We start from the raw sequence: 16,006 nt of genomic DNA, 5'->3' as shown, positions 1-16,006 counted from the left end.
CTTTGAAAATAATCCAGCAACAGAAAACAAAACTGAGCAACTCCCCCACTAATATCAGCTGATACTTTTGTTGTTGACAATCACATCATACTAAAAACAATCAAAGTTTTGTCTTTTTTTAAAAGCATTGAACAATGCCTTCTTCAGTGGTGCTTGCATCCAAGAGAAGCCATTTTTCCCAACTGCTCCTAAAATTGTGTCTGTATTATTCCTACTATGAATAGCAGAAAGAGCTAATTTTTATTCCCGCAAAGGGAACACTTTCATACAGCTTTTTGAATAGTACTTACTCAAATATGGTGGTTTGTAAGGCGCTCGTGTATTAGACAGCAGTCCGTCCAACTCCTTCCTCTCCAGAGTGTTGTGAAGGGCCTTCTCTTTGCCGAAGGTGGAGAAGGACCTTTCTGCCCCCGGCTGGGCTTCTGGTGTTTCAAACACTTCAGTGTCTGGAACGGAGTCCATGCCAGGTACATGCAGATTGCTGCGGTAATCTGCAGCTTGGCGTCCATCAGATGGAACAAAGGAAGGCATCCAGCACCGATCTGAGTGGCCCAGTGCTTTACATTCCTCTGTGCAATTGGAGAAGAGATCCATGCCTGCAAGCATGAGAGAAAAAGAAACTACAGATATAAGCTTCAGCATCATGAGCAGCTGGTGACAGATAAGAAAGATTATGCCGAGAAAAGAGAGAAGTGGAAAGAGAAATGTCGTAAGAACTTCTTCCACTACCTTCATCTCCTCAACAAAAAAATAAAATCTGATTGTCCAGTCTTCAGAAGTCAAAGGCATCATTTAATAAGCGTTAGTAAACGCCAGAATATTGCACACACGCACACACACAAATATCACAAGAAGAAGGGTAGTGGTGGTTCTATCTCACAAAACCACTTGCAGATCTCACTGTTTAGAACCTGTTCAAACAAAGTTCAATTCTACTCGTAGGTTGATGTCTGTGGTTCACCAGCTGGAAATATTTAAAGAACATGAAGGAGTTGTTTCCACCTAAATGTATCTCTGACCAAAGAAATGAAATGTCCTAATCGAGGAATCACAGATTTCATTTATGAAAATGAAATATTAGTAAGTCCTATAAAGGAACTATCTGTGCATACATGAGTGTACAGACAGAGCCTATTGATGTTAAGAGCAGATGTTACAAAGTAGGAATCCAGCCTTCAAGTGATCAGGATGGCTTATTTAATCAATCGTTACATCATTCTTTCAGAGATAGTTTTCACTGCTACCGCAGCAGTCCTTCCTATCATCAAGTCATCCAAGTAATGGGACAGAATCCTATAATAAATTACTGTAATTAGTGGCACAAAGGTAGCCGTAGTCCGATGTGACATGGCTATGGATACTATTGACAAAATTGTTAATGCTTCCCCTATATAAGCAAACACTTGTCCCTGCCAACACGGAACTGTTTGCTTACAAATCCTTTAATGCTATTAAGATTTCAAATGACAAGCTATGCTTCCATTGACTACCTTCGGATCGGCCTTCCAAAAGAATATTTCCTGACTGTGAGTCACTAAGTTGTTGGATTATACCTGTTTTGAGAGGAATGGTGTGTGAAATCATAGAGTAAAATAAATACCAATGTCTCCAAGTTGATATTCAACATCATACAGAAAAGCAGAACAGTAAAGAAATCTTTTTCTTGTATTTATAAAGGGAACTGAGTGTCTTAGAATAGGTGTATGTCAAAACTGAACTAAATCTGTTATAAACACTGCATTTACAAGCATTGCATTAGAATTACAAAATAATGACACTACTTGCAAGAGAAATACGAAAAACTTTGAACAGCTGTAATAAGATTCATTTAATGTAGCTCATTCACCAACATTGTAAAGAACTGGATTAGCTTGATCTCCAATGTGAGGATTAGTATTAAGAATTCTACCACTGTTTTGAAACATAATTTGACTTATATTAGTAATATTTATGCGATACCTCACCCAACAAAACCCAATTTCTTCAGCAAGCAAGAATCTTTTTGAGCTATCAAGTGCTTGAGTACTAAAGACAGTCACTTAAAAAAAAAAATATGAAGAAAGAAAAAAAAGCTTTTTGTCTCAGATTAATCTCACTTTATAATGACTTTTTAATTTTAAATTAAGTAATATACAGTGTTAGGTCCAGTTTTGATTAGAACCTTGCATTGATAATTGGCATGCAGAAGTCTGAAAATAAATTACTGATCAGTGAACTGTTGAAGAATGCAAACGTGTACTGCAGATATGATTAAGGAATCAGATGAAGATCATCAGGCAAGGCGTACAAATTGTATAGTTCTGAATTCTATAGTGGTAGTAGCTATCAAAGACTGAAAAGAAACATTTAGATGTAGGCTTCCCAGAAATAAATTAATATATAACAATATATTATAAAACTACATGTATATGTATATCTTATGTATTGAAATGTCTGCACAAAAATATCTTATGCAAGAAAAGACATATTTTATGAATCTAATTCTTTCATTCAGAAAGATAAGTGACAACACAAAATGGTCATTTCATTTTTCAGACTTCCTAGCAAAGTTACACGTAAACAACAAATAACCCTACTTTTAATAGGAAAATTATTACAGTTACATTTTGCTAAGTCTATCAGTGACCATATTCATTCAGCATTTCCTGAAATACCGCAGGAGAAAGAAAAACTTGCAGATAAATGTTAAATTATATTCTTTTGTCAGTGAGGAGGGAGATATTCTAATAATACTGCCTTTAAAATATATATTCAAAGACAGACCCTTTTTCTCCCTTCATGGATTTTTATTTCCCCTGGAAAATTACCCTCATTTTACTATTTTGTTTTCACATCAGCTGCTAAACTGCAAAATGTCTCTATCCAAATATTATTTTTTAGTTCCCTTTTGAATACTGCTTGTCTACTGCAGTGCACTGAATAGCATTATATAACTGCTTATTATAAAAGAGATGTTATAGCCACTATAAATCAGGATTTTGAATAAACAAAGTAATGAATGTAGGGGATATAAAATGTAAGCTTGTATGACAAACTTTTCCCCCCTTGAAGATGAGAACTTGTAAAAGAAAAAAAAAATTTATATACATCTGAATTTTAATATACACTTCTGGAACACACAGTTAGAATGTAAATGCTTGTTTAGGATGGGAACAAAACGTTCAGAGAGGCCTGGGTTGGGTATTGCTCCCACTTGAATCTGTCACAACATTCCCCAAGAGTTGTGCAGAACCAAGCCCTCAGTTTCAGTATTTTGACAGAAAATAAATTCAAATTAGCAGTCTGATTTTGAAATCCCTGGGCGCCTAGGTATATTTACACTATGATATGAATTCTGGCTGTTCTTCCTCCACCTTTTTTCTGTGGGTCATGGTATAGAATTCTCTGTTTCTAATTGAAAAACATTAAAAACAGGGTGGGAAAGGCTATTTGCTATTTTCCAAGAAGGAAGGATATGGTAAATGAAGAAAGACATTCAGCACAGAACTCCTTCATACACCAAGAATCATGGTCTTGATTTATAACAAAAAGAAATGTTCAGCAGTATAACACTTCCATCTCATCTCCCTCATAAATCTGGTTATATATATGGTCCTTCAGAACTAAGCTATCCATCATAATTGCAAATCCACATTAAAGAAAAATGCTTTGTATTTTTCATTTAGTTATCATATTAGACCTTGCATGCAGATAAACCAAGATTTTAAAGGTGACTCTGAATTATGAATTTCAAATGTCCTTCACAGATACAAATAGATAGTATAGCGCACTGAAGTGCTGAAAAATTATAAACACTGCACTATTCCAAATACAGTCAACATATAAAAGCTTATGGCAAAGGCCACTAGTTCATTCCTATTTGTTCAAGCCTTATTACTAGATAGGCCAGTGGGCAATTATGAGCTGTCACACAACCTTAACTTTGCAGATTTTGAAGGAAAACAAGCTCCCGCCCCTCCCTCACAGGAAACCAAAAACTAGGAAAGGAGTTAAATATTTAAGTTTGACATCTGCATCTGAATTTCCTGAACTCAGGTGCTTTGAATTAGATACTTGGTAGTGTTGCATTTCTGAAGCATATTCCCAATTTGCTTCCTTTTCGTATTTCAAAAGGAGAAAATCAAAATTTCTATGTGCATGAATTCTAATTGGTTTGAAAGACAGTTTGGATCAAAGCAAAAATGAAGCCTAAAACCATTTTTAAATAATGTATTCTTTCTTAATTTAATTAAGAGAGAAGCCATATACCAAGCCTTTAGAGAAATGAGTGAACATGTTCATATGTATTACTGAGTAAATGATGTAATAAAAAGCAAAAATACAAATTAAATGTTGACAAAGTATTTTGGCAGTATTGTTATTGCGAGGTTTTTCCCCCCACAACACATGTCATTTTTTCATAACTTTGGCTTTGACTTGGAATTAAATGGCACTTTCCATTTCTTCTGTGGTAGCTTTTCTTAAAAATGCTAGCTAAATGTGAGATAGGCATGACATAGGGAATTAGGCCTCCTTTTCAGAGCTCCATTACCAGAACAACCATCCATTTGGTTAGATTATTCTTGAGCAAGCTACTCATTTCCCTATGATGATTCATGTTTTGTGTCGGTAAACAAGAATAATGATGTTAACCTCCTTTGTAGAAGACCTTATCTACTGAAGAAATGGACTTTATGAAACAGAGTTATAATTCATTCTTGCTAAGTAATTGGTGTGTTGCCTTGGATAAAACTGACTTCATCTGCATGAGAACATGAATAAAGACTCAAACATCTTCAATATTCAGCTCTTCCAAATCTCAACTTCAAAGCCCTATCTGGACCATTGAGATGTGAACATTATTAAGCATGCAGCCCAAGAAAAGAAGAAAAAAAAAAAAAAAAAAAAGAAAAACCACCCTCAGCTTGAGTCAAAGCACTTTCCTAAGCCATTTTCATGTTCAGTCTCACTTTATCCGAGATAGACTCTTAGCCCAAGTGATCTTCAAAACAGGATTTAGCTGTCACTCTGCATAGGCTCAGAAGGGATACTGGTTTTCTCTGTCCCTTTATCTTCTTCTGACTTCTCAAATTCTTCTCCTTATGAACACTGAAATAACATAGCTCTTCCGCAATAATGCGTACTAACTCTCTTGGGGTTTACCTAATCTGTACTGAAAAGGTGTGAGGTAATGTTTCGCCCTGTGCTTTTGTATTAGATCCCTATCGTAATTCCCTTCATAAAGTCCACTAGTGGAAGCCTAATTTTGTATCTATCATCTCAGCCAGTCACCGATGCATACTGTCCAGTACTGCCCAGAGGAGATTATCAAAAAAGCTGATGCATTTTATAGTATATACATGACCGTACATTTACTTAGCTTCATGTCTTAGATATTTCTTCCTGAAATGCCTCTGAGAGATCATGCTAATTTAGTGAAAAAGGTGAAACAAGGGTAATATTGTGAAGAACTCTGCGTGTTAGACTTGAGGAAGTTGAGTAGCTAGTGAGCAACCACATGAAATAAGTTCATGGCATGAGTCCAAATCTTACAGGACAGGTGTCTAATCATACAATTTAAACATACACGCAGAGTATTAATTGGCACCCAAGTCGGCAATTTCACAAGGGAGGCCAAGAATTTAATCAACCATGGGAAATAAACGAACCTCGTGCTTAGAAATTACTCCTACAGAACATGATTGAAATCCAGCGTGTTAATAACAGGTAGTAGCGTTGTATTAGTTGCATTTGTTCTACAACAAATGGCAGCTTTTGTCTCAACAATTTTCAGACAAAGAAAAGCATAAGTAATTAGAACACGCACTTGGGGTTTTACAAACCCCTCCTCTGTTTGCCAGAAACTTATTGCGCTCCTTCACCTTTGGAAAGTCATTTTGCGAAAAGCTCAGATTCCTATTCCAATCAATGAAATAACTACTTGATTCATGAAAATCAGGCTCTCAAACACTTGAGTATCCCACTACTTGCCATGCCCTGCTAAATGCAGATGACAGTACTGTTATACTTCACGGACAGTAAGGTAGACAAGAATGTGGATAATTATGGGGCATTCAGGTGGTACTTTAATGGGAATGATACGAACCCCTTACATACATTCCAGCACATTTAAAACCACGATTAAATCACCATCAAGCAAATGTATTTTGTGAAAAGGTGAACTAGAATCTTATTTCAAAACATAATAAAACATTTTATAATACACAGATCAGCTTAGTTCAGAATTTTCACTAAATAATTGTGCATGATAAATCTATGCCACAGTGATAGATTTTCATCCTGCATGTTTTCCTTCCCAAATAATAATTGACCATGACTTTTGACACTCAGCTTGGCTACCAATGGACTACTATAGAATAGCTACTTGTGTGCCACAGGACTGTTCGCTGATGACAGTAACAGAAGTCATATACACGAGAGGAAAAGGATGCTTTGCGAGAAGAACACGCTGCTGATTAAAGCTGGTAGGGAGTGAGTTTTATTTATCAATATGAATTACCTAGTAAATATTTTTGGATGCAAATACAATGCTTTTGAAAACAATTATGATGCTGCATGGTATCATGTAACATCTTGAAAAAAAAACAGCCCAAACTTCTGAAATGTTACCAACCAGTGTGTTTCCCTTCAATAATTTAGAAAGAATTGATTATAGAGCACCAGAATGACTGAAAAACTGAGAAGACATTCCCTCAGATATTTCTTCTAGCCATTCAAGATCAAACCAGATTTATGCTTTTTTTTTTTTTAAAATAAAATTCATCATTAAAAACTAATAGCAAGAGTGAAGTTTTTCTATCAAAATGCCTTGTCATTGCTGAGGTCAAAGGGCATGTTCTTTGCATCACAACAGCAGGATTCAGCCCAAAGCTTACAAGAAAACTCTATTATATGTATGTAGAAGATTAAAGCAGTTTCTATAGAGATTTGTATTTAAATATCTATTTGGAACTAGGATTTAAAAACCTGCATGCAAACTATTCTCAAATCACAGCACCAATATATTAAATTGGAAGGTCTGTGTATTTGAGGTTTCAGTTCAAACTGTTTATTGTGATTAGACCAAACCTAATTGTCAGCTTTCATTACTTTATGTGTAATCACCACTGAAAACACAGAAGTTCATACATCACATCAGATTCTTAAGTGATTTGAAATTATTTTGAAAGTATAGATTGTTTCCCCTAGTTTGATAATATAGAAATGACGAAAATGAAGAATTTACCCAGCTAAGGACTAATGCCAAGTTTGACAGTAGTTCCAGTGTTCATATCTGAGATAGACTACTTTTAAAATGGAGAGAAAGAATAAAGAACAGAGGCACAACAATAACAGCACTGAATGCATCTAAAAGAAAATAGCTTTCAGTTGATGTGCAACTATATGATTATATTCCCACCATCAGTCAAATCCAGCCCCTTCTGCAGATGTTTATTCTTTTCTCTCCTGTTTGGTTATTATGGTTCATTATGTTGAGGGACTAAGCTGATTGAAATGTTCATTGAGATGACTGCTGCAGTAAAATGCGTAAAAGAAAAAAAAATGGAATGCAGGGAGGGCAGAGGGAGAGGGAGCTTTTTATAACTCAGTAGCCCTGATTGCTGCATCAGAAACAGTGCGAAAGAAAGGGTGGGGGGAGGCTAAATACATGGTTTTTTAAAACAACAATAAATCATACGCCATATATAGGCCAAAAATGAAAGAGGCTCTGTGTTCAGATGTAAACTTCTGGCAAGACCTGGTTTGTTGTCAGGTTCCCAGACACAAAATAGACACTCTGTTCACTTAGCATGAAGCCCTGCAAGAAGCAGGGAGCTCCGGAGACTCTTGGCTCTTCTCGAGTCTCATTAGGTCTGCATATTAATGACTTGCAGCAATATAAAGGGGCCCTGTAGCTGCCTGGGTTTCCCATCGTTAAGGGCACAGTGACTATAGCAGCAAGAAAATAGAGGACGTTAACAGAGCCTGCGGGTGAGGCAGCACTGCTATGACAGTACTCAGTCCCTTGCCCTGGTATCTTCTAAGACGAGGGTCAGGGGAAAAATGGACGACCGGAGAGACTCTGGCAGTATTTTGTGTGACACACTTGTAGCAAATCCTTATACATGATGGAGCACAGAGGAAACAAGGGGAAAGAAATCACTGTATTGAATCAAGACATGCCAGACCTTTGGAGACTGTGGTAGGGAAGAAAGCACAAGCATTTGTGGCTAAAATGCAGTGCGAGGGTGAGAATGAATTCTAATGCATAGGCTCTAAACAAACGTCCCTTTCAGAAGAAAACTGACAGTATGAGAGCAAAGACAGCAAGCCGTACACATGGGAATAACACTGCAATGTATATATTTTCTAGGTGACTCAAATCATAGTCTTTTAAAGCATTTCCTTCCTTTGTCAGGACTGAAAGAAAAGTACTTAAGAATACCTTAGCCTTATTAACATGGAGATCACTTATACTATATGGTGCCTCAATTTGAATTAAAAAACAATCCTCAAAAAAATGCTACGGTATTACACATTCAGAGCACCCAATGTGTCTCCACTGATCCCCAGCAAAAATCCGTACAGTCTGGCTGTCATTCAATCACTGGGCTCATTCTTTCCCTTGGGAACTCCCCCTGCACTTCCCACTGCCATGCCAGCTGAAGTGCTTACTAAACAAAATTGCTTAATGCTTTGAAATTCTGCAAATCTGCCATTTAAAAAAAAAAAAAAAAAAGAGCACTATAAAATGTACCAAATGCACTATAAAATGTACCAACAACTTTGTTTTAATGTGCACAAGTTTTGCTACAGCAAATGATGCAGAGTAACGTACCACCCCCCAACCAAGTGAATAAAAGAAACTCTGCCCAGTGAATGAAAGGGGTTCAAAACTGTCTCCTTGCCCAGGGTACTGTAGTACCAAGCTGACTTAAACCCAGCCTCCCATACAATATGCTCACATTATTTATGCCACTCTTGTATTATATTCCTATAAGTAACTGTTCTTTCTAGTCTCCCTACTTAAAGATCTACTATTTCCATTCTCTTATCAGACTTACCAGAGGATTGACCTCGATTAGTGGCATCATGATCACTGTCTCCTTGCTCACTGTCTCCATGACCACTGTCCTTAGAGCTTACTATGTCTGCTTCCTGGAATGCAGAACTAGACACAGAAACATCTTTACATTAGAATAAACATTACAGAGGAACTCATAAAACATTCTTCTGCCATCACATGGCCAAACACGGTGCTGCATTCACCCACTCCTGCCTGCTGCACTGTTTCTGCAGAGGTGCTCTGTCCACCATGAACGAAACTGGCATTTTCAGACCTTGGTAGTCCAGCTGAAATGGACAGTAGGCGTTGTTACTCCGCCTAGTTTTCATGTAATTGGTAGAAATAATTTGGTAGCACTTACTTAAGCCAGACAGCTAAATTTCAAGGCAGAGAGACCAATGTTTTCTGGAAGACCCTACAGACGTGTTCATAAGTAATTAAAGTACGTTTTAGACTAATACAAAATGAGATTTTATTCTCTTTTCAGTTGGTTTTGAAACCAGTTTGGGAAAACCGTAATTCAAACTCATTTAGTCAACATTTTTTGTATTTAATCTGTCTATACATTCAATTTCCCATTGCTTTACTACTACTTTATGTCTGCAGAAAACACATTTCTGCACCCCACTCAGACTTGCTAAAGCATGCATTAGGAAAACAAGGCTAAGGAGCTCATACCTGTTTACCCGTCGGGGTCTGTCAACTAGATAACTGAGCTCAGCACGCTGATGTTTTGTCTAGGAAAAAGAAAATATTAGGAAATATTTTAACTCTCGATATTTCTGTAACCAACATCAGAAAATACACCAGAGCAGCTCACCATATTCACTATAAATGGTAATGTTTAGCTGCAAGTAGACCTACACAATCTGTTTCTAGGATGTAAGGGAAAAAAACTCTGCTCTTATTCGCACAGATGGGAAGGCATGAGGGGATTTTTTTCCTGAGTTCTTTGGGATGAGATTCTGACACTTTTTTTCACAGTGCATGCTGTCAAGCATCACAAGGACTCCCACAAAAATCAACAGAACTATTTCTAGAGTTGTGTACTACTTAGTCTGAGAAAAAAAGTTATTGTAATCTAGTTTTCAGCCTGTTTTTAATTCCAGCGTGTAAAAAGAGGGGCAGACGGTACAGTTATTGCACCCTGAGGAAGAAAATACATTGAGATACCCTCGAGTCCTTAGAAAGACAACAGAAGACAAGAGTTTTATAGACATTTTGAGGAAAGGTCAATCTTACAAGCCAATATTAGGAATTTTACTGCAAAACTTAACACTTTAGAAAATATCATTCAAACCACCTCTGCCAGACTGGACAGTGTTCAGGTTTCAGCGTTCACGTTGAGAGAATGTCTTGTATTCATTAGTACACAGGCAGAGAGGTACCGAGAGGATGCATGAGCTAACCCAGTAGAAAATGATTAACAGGGGAGCATTATGGCACAGCATATGCTTTGATAGAAATTCTCTACACACTGGATAACACAATATAGGCAACATGTTTAACAGGAGGGGATGCTAAGTCTCTGCATATAATTTCACGGAAACTCTTGATGCTTTCCTTCGCGAGCTCAGCTTTGGGTTATAAAGAGCTGTTCAGGCTGAATAAAGAAAAGTCAATTAATAAACCCTAATTCACAAATTAATTAAAGTTCCTGCTAACTGTAGAGATTGTCACAGTCCCAGAGGGGGGTTGCCCCAAAGCCTTACTTGCACATGCAAAGATTTCAGGGAGAAAAAAGACACAGTTTAAAAATGTTGCTTCAGAAAACCCTGTGATTACACCTCACGTCATTTCATTACTGTCAGCTGCAGAGACTCTGCGAAAAGCAGTAACACCACCCCACACACACCCCCCGCCCCAAACCCCCAGGCGATCCGCTCGCAGCTAACGGCTCGGGAGGATCTCCGCGCCCCGATGCTGCCCGGCCCGGGCACCGGAGAAGGAGACGGGGGGTGGGACGGGGACGGGACGCGCTTGGCTGCAAGTTTTTGAGCCCGGGTGAGAGGGAGCCAGCGGCTGGCCGAGGCGGGCGGCGGGCCGCCCCACACTCACCTCTCCCTGCCCGGCCACTGAAGCCTCCCAAATATTACAGGCCAACGAGGAGGCGGGCGGCGGACGAGCGGATTAAAGGGAAAAGAAGGACGAACGGGGGAAGCAAAGTGCCTTCCCCGCCGGGAGAGCAAGGGCGGGAGCTTCGGGAGACGACGGGAAAGCGAAGCGGGGCTTGGGGCAAGCCCGCAGCGCAGCGGCGGGGCACGGCCGGCCCGCAACGGCCGCCCAACGGTCCCTCAACGGCCCGGCGCGCGGAGCTGGGCGGGGTGGCGGTGGCGGGGGGGTGCCGCGCGCCAGGGCCTTACCTCGCTGGACAAAATGCTGCCGTTGGAGATGATGTCGGGCTGCTGGTCGGCGTAGCCGGTGACGATGGCCCCGCAGGGGTTGTGCTCGGCGTCGGTGCTGCGGGAGGGGCTGCAGGGCTTGAGGAACATCAGGTCGGTCTTGGCGGACTCGGGGGTGAGGCAGACCTGGTAGCAGTAGTTCTGGTTGTGGTGGTGGGAGCCGAAGCTGCCCGACTCCTCCACCGGCACCTGCGCCGGGTTGCTGGGCACGTTGGAGCTCTGCACCAGCATGATGTCCGACTTGCTGAGCTTCTTCTTGCGGGCCCGCGCCTGGCGGCTGCAGCAGGGGCAGCAGCAGCAGCAGCCCAGGCAGCAGTCGCTGGCCAGGCAGGTGTAGATGTTGAGCTTCTTCTCCTTCTGGCAGCGCACGGCCAGGACGATCATGGCCAGCAGGAAGATGAAGGAGACGGAGCCCAGGGCGATGATGAGGATGAGGGTGAGGTCGAGCGAGGTGTCCCCCCCGGAGCGGCTGGGGCGATGCTCGCCGGAGCCGCCGCCGCCGCCGCCCCCCGCTCCCGCCCCCGCGCCCAGGCCGCCACCGCCGCCGCCGGGCCGCTCGGCCGCGCCGTCCACCAGCACCACCTGGATGGCGGCGGTGGAGGAGAGCGGCGGCTGCCCGTGGTCGCGCACCTCGATGACCAGCTCGTAGGGGCGCTGGGGGTCGCGCTTGGCCGGCACCCTGCGGGCCGTCCGCAGCTCCCCGGTGCGCCAGTCCATGCGGAAGAGGCTGGCCTCGTTGCCCCGCACGATGCTGTAGGTGAGGCGGGCGTTCTCCCCGTCGTCGGCGTCCACCGCCGCCACCCGGCTCACCAGGTAGCCCGGCTCGGCGCCGCGGGGCAGCGCCTCCCTCGCCGGGGTGCCGTTGCGGCCGGGCAGGGGGCTGACGATAGCGGGGGCGTTGTCGTTCTGGTCCACCACGACGATGTTGACGGTGGCGTTGCCGGCCAGCGGCTGCGGCTCCTCGCCGGCGTCGCGGGCCTCCACCTGGAAGCTGAACTCCTTGAGCTGCTCGTAGTCGAAGGAGCGGAGGGCGTAGAGGAAGCCGTTCTCGGAGTTGATGGAGACGTAGGTGAAGACGGACATGCCCTGGATCTGGCTCTCCAGGATGGAGTAGGCGAGCTGGGCGTTGGCGCCCTGGTCCCGGTCGGTGGCGCTGACGGCGTAGATGTAGGCGCCGGGCACGTTGTTCTCGCTCACGTAGACCTGGTAGACGGGCTGGCTGAAGCGCGGCGCGTTGTCGTTCACGTCGCTCACCCGCACCTGGATGGACTTGCTGGTGCTCAGCGGCGGCTCGCCGCGGTCCCGGGCCACCACGGTGAGGGTGTAGGCGTCGCCGCCCGGCTGCTCGCGGTCCAGCGGCCCCTCGGTGACGATGGTGTAGTAGTTTTTGAAGGAGCTCTTGAGGCGGAAGGGCGCGTCGCCCTGCAGCAGCTCGCACTGCACCTGCCCGTTCTCCTCCGAGTCGCGGTCCGAGACGCTGAAGAGGGCCACCACGGTGCCCGGCGCCGCCGCCTCGCTCACCGCCTCCTTGACGGTGGAGAAGCTGATCTCGGGCGCGTTGTCGTTGGCGTCCAGCACCCGCACCAGCACCTTGCAGTGCGCCGGCACGGCGTTGGGCCCCAGGTCCTTGGCTTGCACGTACACCTGGTACACGCTGCTCTCCTCGTAGTCCAGCTCGCCGCTCACCTCTAGCCGCCCGGTGCGCGGCGCGATGCCGAAGAGCTCCCGGGCGCGGGCCGAGATGTGGCTGCTGAAGGAGTAGATCACCTCGCCGTTTTGGCCCTCGTCGGGGTCGGTGGCGTTGAGCTGCAGCACCAGGGTGCCCGGCGGCGAGTTCTCCGGCAGCGACACGGTGTAGACGGGCTGCTCGAAGGCGGGGACGTTGTCGTTGGAGTCCAGCACCCTGATGGTGAGCAGGGCGGTGCCGGTGCGCTGCTGGGGCTGCCCGCCGTCCACCGCGGTCAGCACGTAGCGGTGCACCGCTTGCTGCTCCCGGTCCAGAGGCTTGTCCAGCACCAGCTCGGCGAAGCGGTTGCCGTCGCCCTGCGTCTGCACGTCGAGGGAGAAGTAGCTGTTGGGGGTGATCTCGTAGGTGCGCAGCGAGTTGGTGCCCACGTCGGGGTCGAAGGCGCTCTCCAGGGGGAAGCGGGTGCCCGGCGTGGCGCTCTCCGAGATCTCCACGGTGAGGTCGGGCTCCGGGAAGGAGGGCGGGTTGTCGTTGATGTCCAGCACCTCGATTTCCACCCGGAACAGCTCGAGGGGGTTCTCCAGGAAGACCTCCAGGTGCAGCAGGCAGGAGGGGCTCTGCTTGCAGATCTGCTCCCGGTCGATCTTCTCATTCACGTAGAGCACCCCGGTCTCCAGGTTGAGCTCCAGGTAAGGGCTGCGGGAGTTAGGCGCCGTCTGGAAGCGGCGAGCCGAAAGTTTTGTAATGTCCAAGCCCAGGTCCTCGGCGATATTCCCCACGAACGTGCCATGCTCCTGCTCTTCCTGCACCGTGTAATGGAGCTGGCAAAGGGCCCCCTCCACCATCCAGAGCAAGGCAAAGAGGAATAGCACAACCATCTCCAAATGGGGAAAGAGATCCCCCCTCCCCAACACCACCTCTTCCTCCTCTTCCAACAGCCGCCACCACCACCTCCTCCTCCGAAAATACACAGTACAGTGTGTGTGCCCGTGCCTGTCTGTCTGTGTGTGTGTGTGTGTCTGTCAGTGTGTGTGCGCGCGTGTGTGTGTCCGCGCCTGCGAGCGTGTGGAGGGAGAGGGATCGGGGAGGGGGAAGGAAAGGGGAAGGGGGGGGGGGAATGAGGTTGATTTAGGGGGGGGAGTGCTAGGTATTATTTCTTCTGATTCATGTTAGGATTTTTTTCTCCCCCATCTCCCTCCTTTTTGTTACGAGTATTATTGTTTCACACGCTGACCAAATGAAGAAGACAGGCGTCCCCACTTCATCTGTGATCTTCGAAATAAATGGCCAACTAATAATAGCTATTAGCTGGATGTATCTAGAGATACACAGTAGCCCGCTTTTATTTATTCCGAGAGTCTTGGCACTGCACCGCGGCAGCAGCAGTGGCGGCGGAGGCAGCAGCAGCAGCAAATCCCAAGGAGGAAATTTTTATATTTCAAGATTGTCCTCGGTTTGTCTTCCTGGTGGGAGCTGGAGGGGTAGATGCTGCTGGAAGAGCCGGTGGACATGCCCTCTTTAGATGCAAGAAAAAGGCAGAAACCCGCGGGGGGAAAAAAAAACAACAAACAAAAAACCCAAAAACCTACAACCCGCAAAAAGATTTCATATAAAAAAGGCAGAGAACAGCTTTGCTACCCAAAACTTTCATTCCCTGATTTCTCTGGGATTTCCTCTTTTTTTATTTAAAGATTTTAGATTTTTCTCTCTTCTGTTAATAGTCTTTCATTTTCTTCTTTTATTGCTATTAGTATGTTCATCATCATCATCATTCTGCTTTTTATGGATGTGCTGATCAGTTTTTTTCCTCTCTTGCTGCTTTTGCGTCTAGCCCCTCTCTCTCTGTGTCTGTCTCTGCTCGCTGCTGCTGCCGCCGCCGCTCGCCTCCCGTCCCGGCTCCAGCTCCGGCTCCTCTGATCTCTGCCGGCAGTTTCTGAGCCGGCAGCGCTCGGCTTTTCTGTTTTTGCGCAGCGCTCGGCTCCTGCCAACCAATTAGCCGGCAGTAACGCCCCCAGGGGCGGCACCCCATTGGCCGCGGCGCACGTCAAGTAGGTTGCGTCACACATGGGGGGGCAGGCGAGCAGGCAGAGCTGAGCTGAGCTGAGCTTAGCTTAGGCAGCGCGAGACTCAGCCTGCAGTTGGGGGCCCCCTGCCTGCCCCCCTGCCTGCCCCCGAGACTGTCTGTTCCCCCGCCGCAGTCGCTGGGCAGGGAGATCACCGCTCGTCATCAGCGCGCACACACGGGTAATCGTAAACAACCCTCTCCTTGGAGAGGGAGTTTCCACCAGCTACTAAGTTTCCTACCCAAGGCTGGGCGCAGTACCATTTTTAGACACAGCGTAAACAAGAGGAAACTTGAGATTATTATTTCCCCCCATCTCATGGGCTACCTTAGCTAATCAGTTTGACGGTGGAGAAAGTGCAACTTTCCATCATACGTCTGTACCGTCTTTCCAGCTCCAGCCAATTTAAAGTATCATGAGCCTGCGCCAATTTTTCCCGATTTACACTTTGGATTTTCCACTAACGTACCAGAAGAGTCGGGTGGGAGGGAAGAGGGAAACCGGGCATGTGTTCTGTCACTGGCTGCTCGGGGGGGGGGGGGCGGAAGGGCATCACCGGGGTGGGGGACAGGGAGGCAGAATCAGAGCCTCACAGCCGCTGATTTATTTTGAGGTGAAACGCTCCGATCCCGGGTGTCGGTGCTGCCTCTACCCGCGCTTCCCACGCTGCCAGCGCCGGTAACGGCGCTGGAGGCGCAGAGGCTGCTCGGTGCTGGGAGCCGGCGCTGGCAGCCGCCGCCGCCGAGGCTCGGGCTTGCGACTTCTCGTAGGTTTTAGTAACTCTCGGCGGGTATCCCTGTGCCTCACA

At 45.5% G+C, this 16,006-nt stretch overlaps 1 protein-coding gene across 5 annotated transcripts in view; it reads right to left on the bottom strand.

Moving 5' to 3' along the window:
- Nucleotides 1–15,077, bottom strand: part of PCDH10 (protocadherin 10) — a 33,915-nt gene extending 18,838 nt beyond the window's left edge. For 4 of the 5 annotated variants that reach the window (XM_075751159.1, XM_075751160.1, XM_075751162.1 and 1 more), the window contains exons 1-4: nt 11,410–15,077; nt 9,725–9,783; nt 9,045–9,151; nt 291–620 (exon numbers count right to left, since the gene is read on the bottom strand). In XM_075751159.1, coding sequence (XP_075607274.1) covers nt 291–620; nt 9,045–9,151; nt 9,725–9,783; nt 11,410–14,013 — 3,100 coding nt within the window. In that variant the 5' untranslated portion in view covers nt 14,014–15,077. The remainder of the gene's footprint in view (nt 1–290; nt 621–9,044; nt 9,152–9,724; nt 9,784–11,409) is intronic. The other variant, XM_075751161.1, reaches the window with a different exon arrangement.
- Nucleotides 15,078–16,006: the final 929 nt, after the last annotated feature.

The sequence above is a fragment of the Balearica regulorum genome, chromosome 4 (genome assembly GCF_011004875.1).
Source record: "Balearica regulorum gibbericeps isolate bBalReg1 chromosome 4, bBalReg1.pri, whole genome shotgun sequence".
Taxonomy (NCBI): Eukaryota; Metazoa; Chordata; class Aves; order Gruiformes; family Gruidae; genus Balearica; species Balearica regulorum.
The sequence above is the reverse complement of the archived record's forward strand: the minus strand, read 5'-3'. Positions and strand labels throughout refer to the sequence as shown.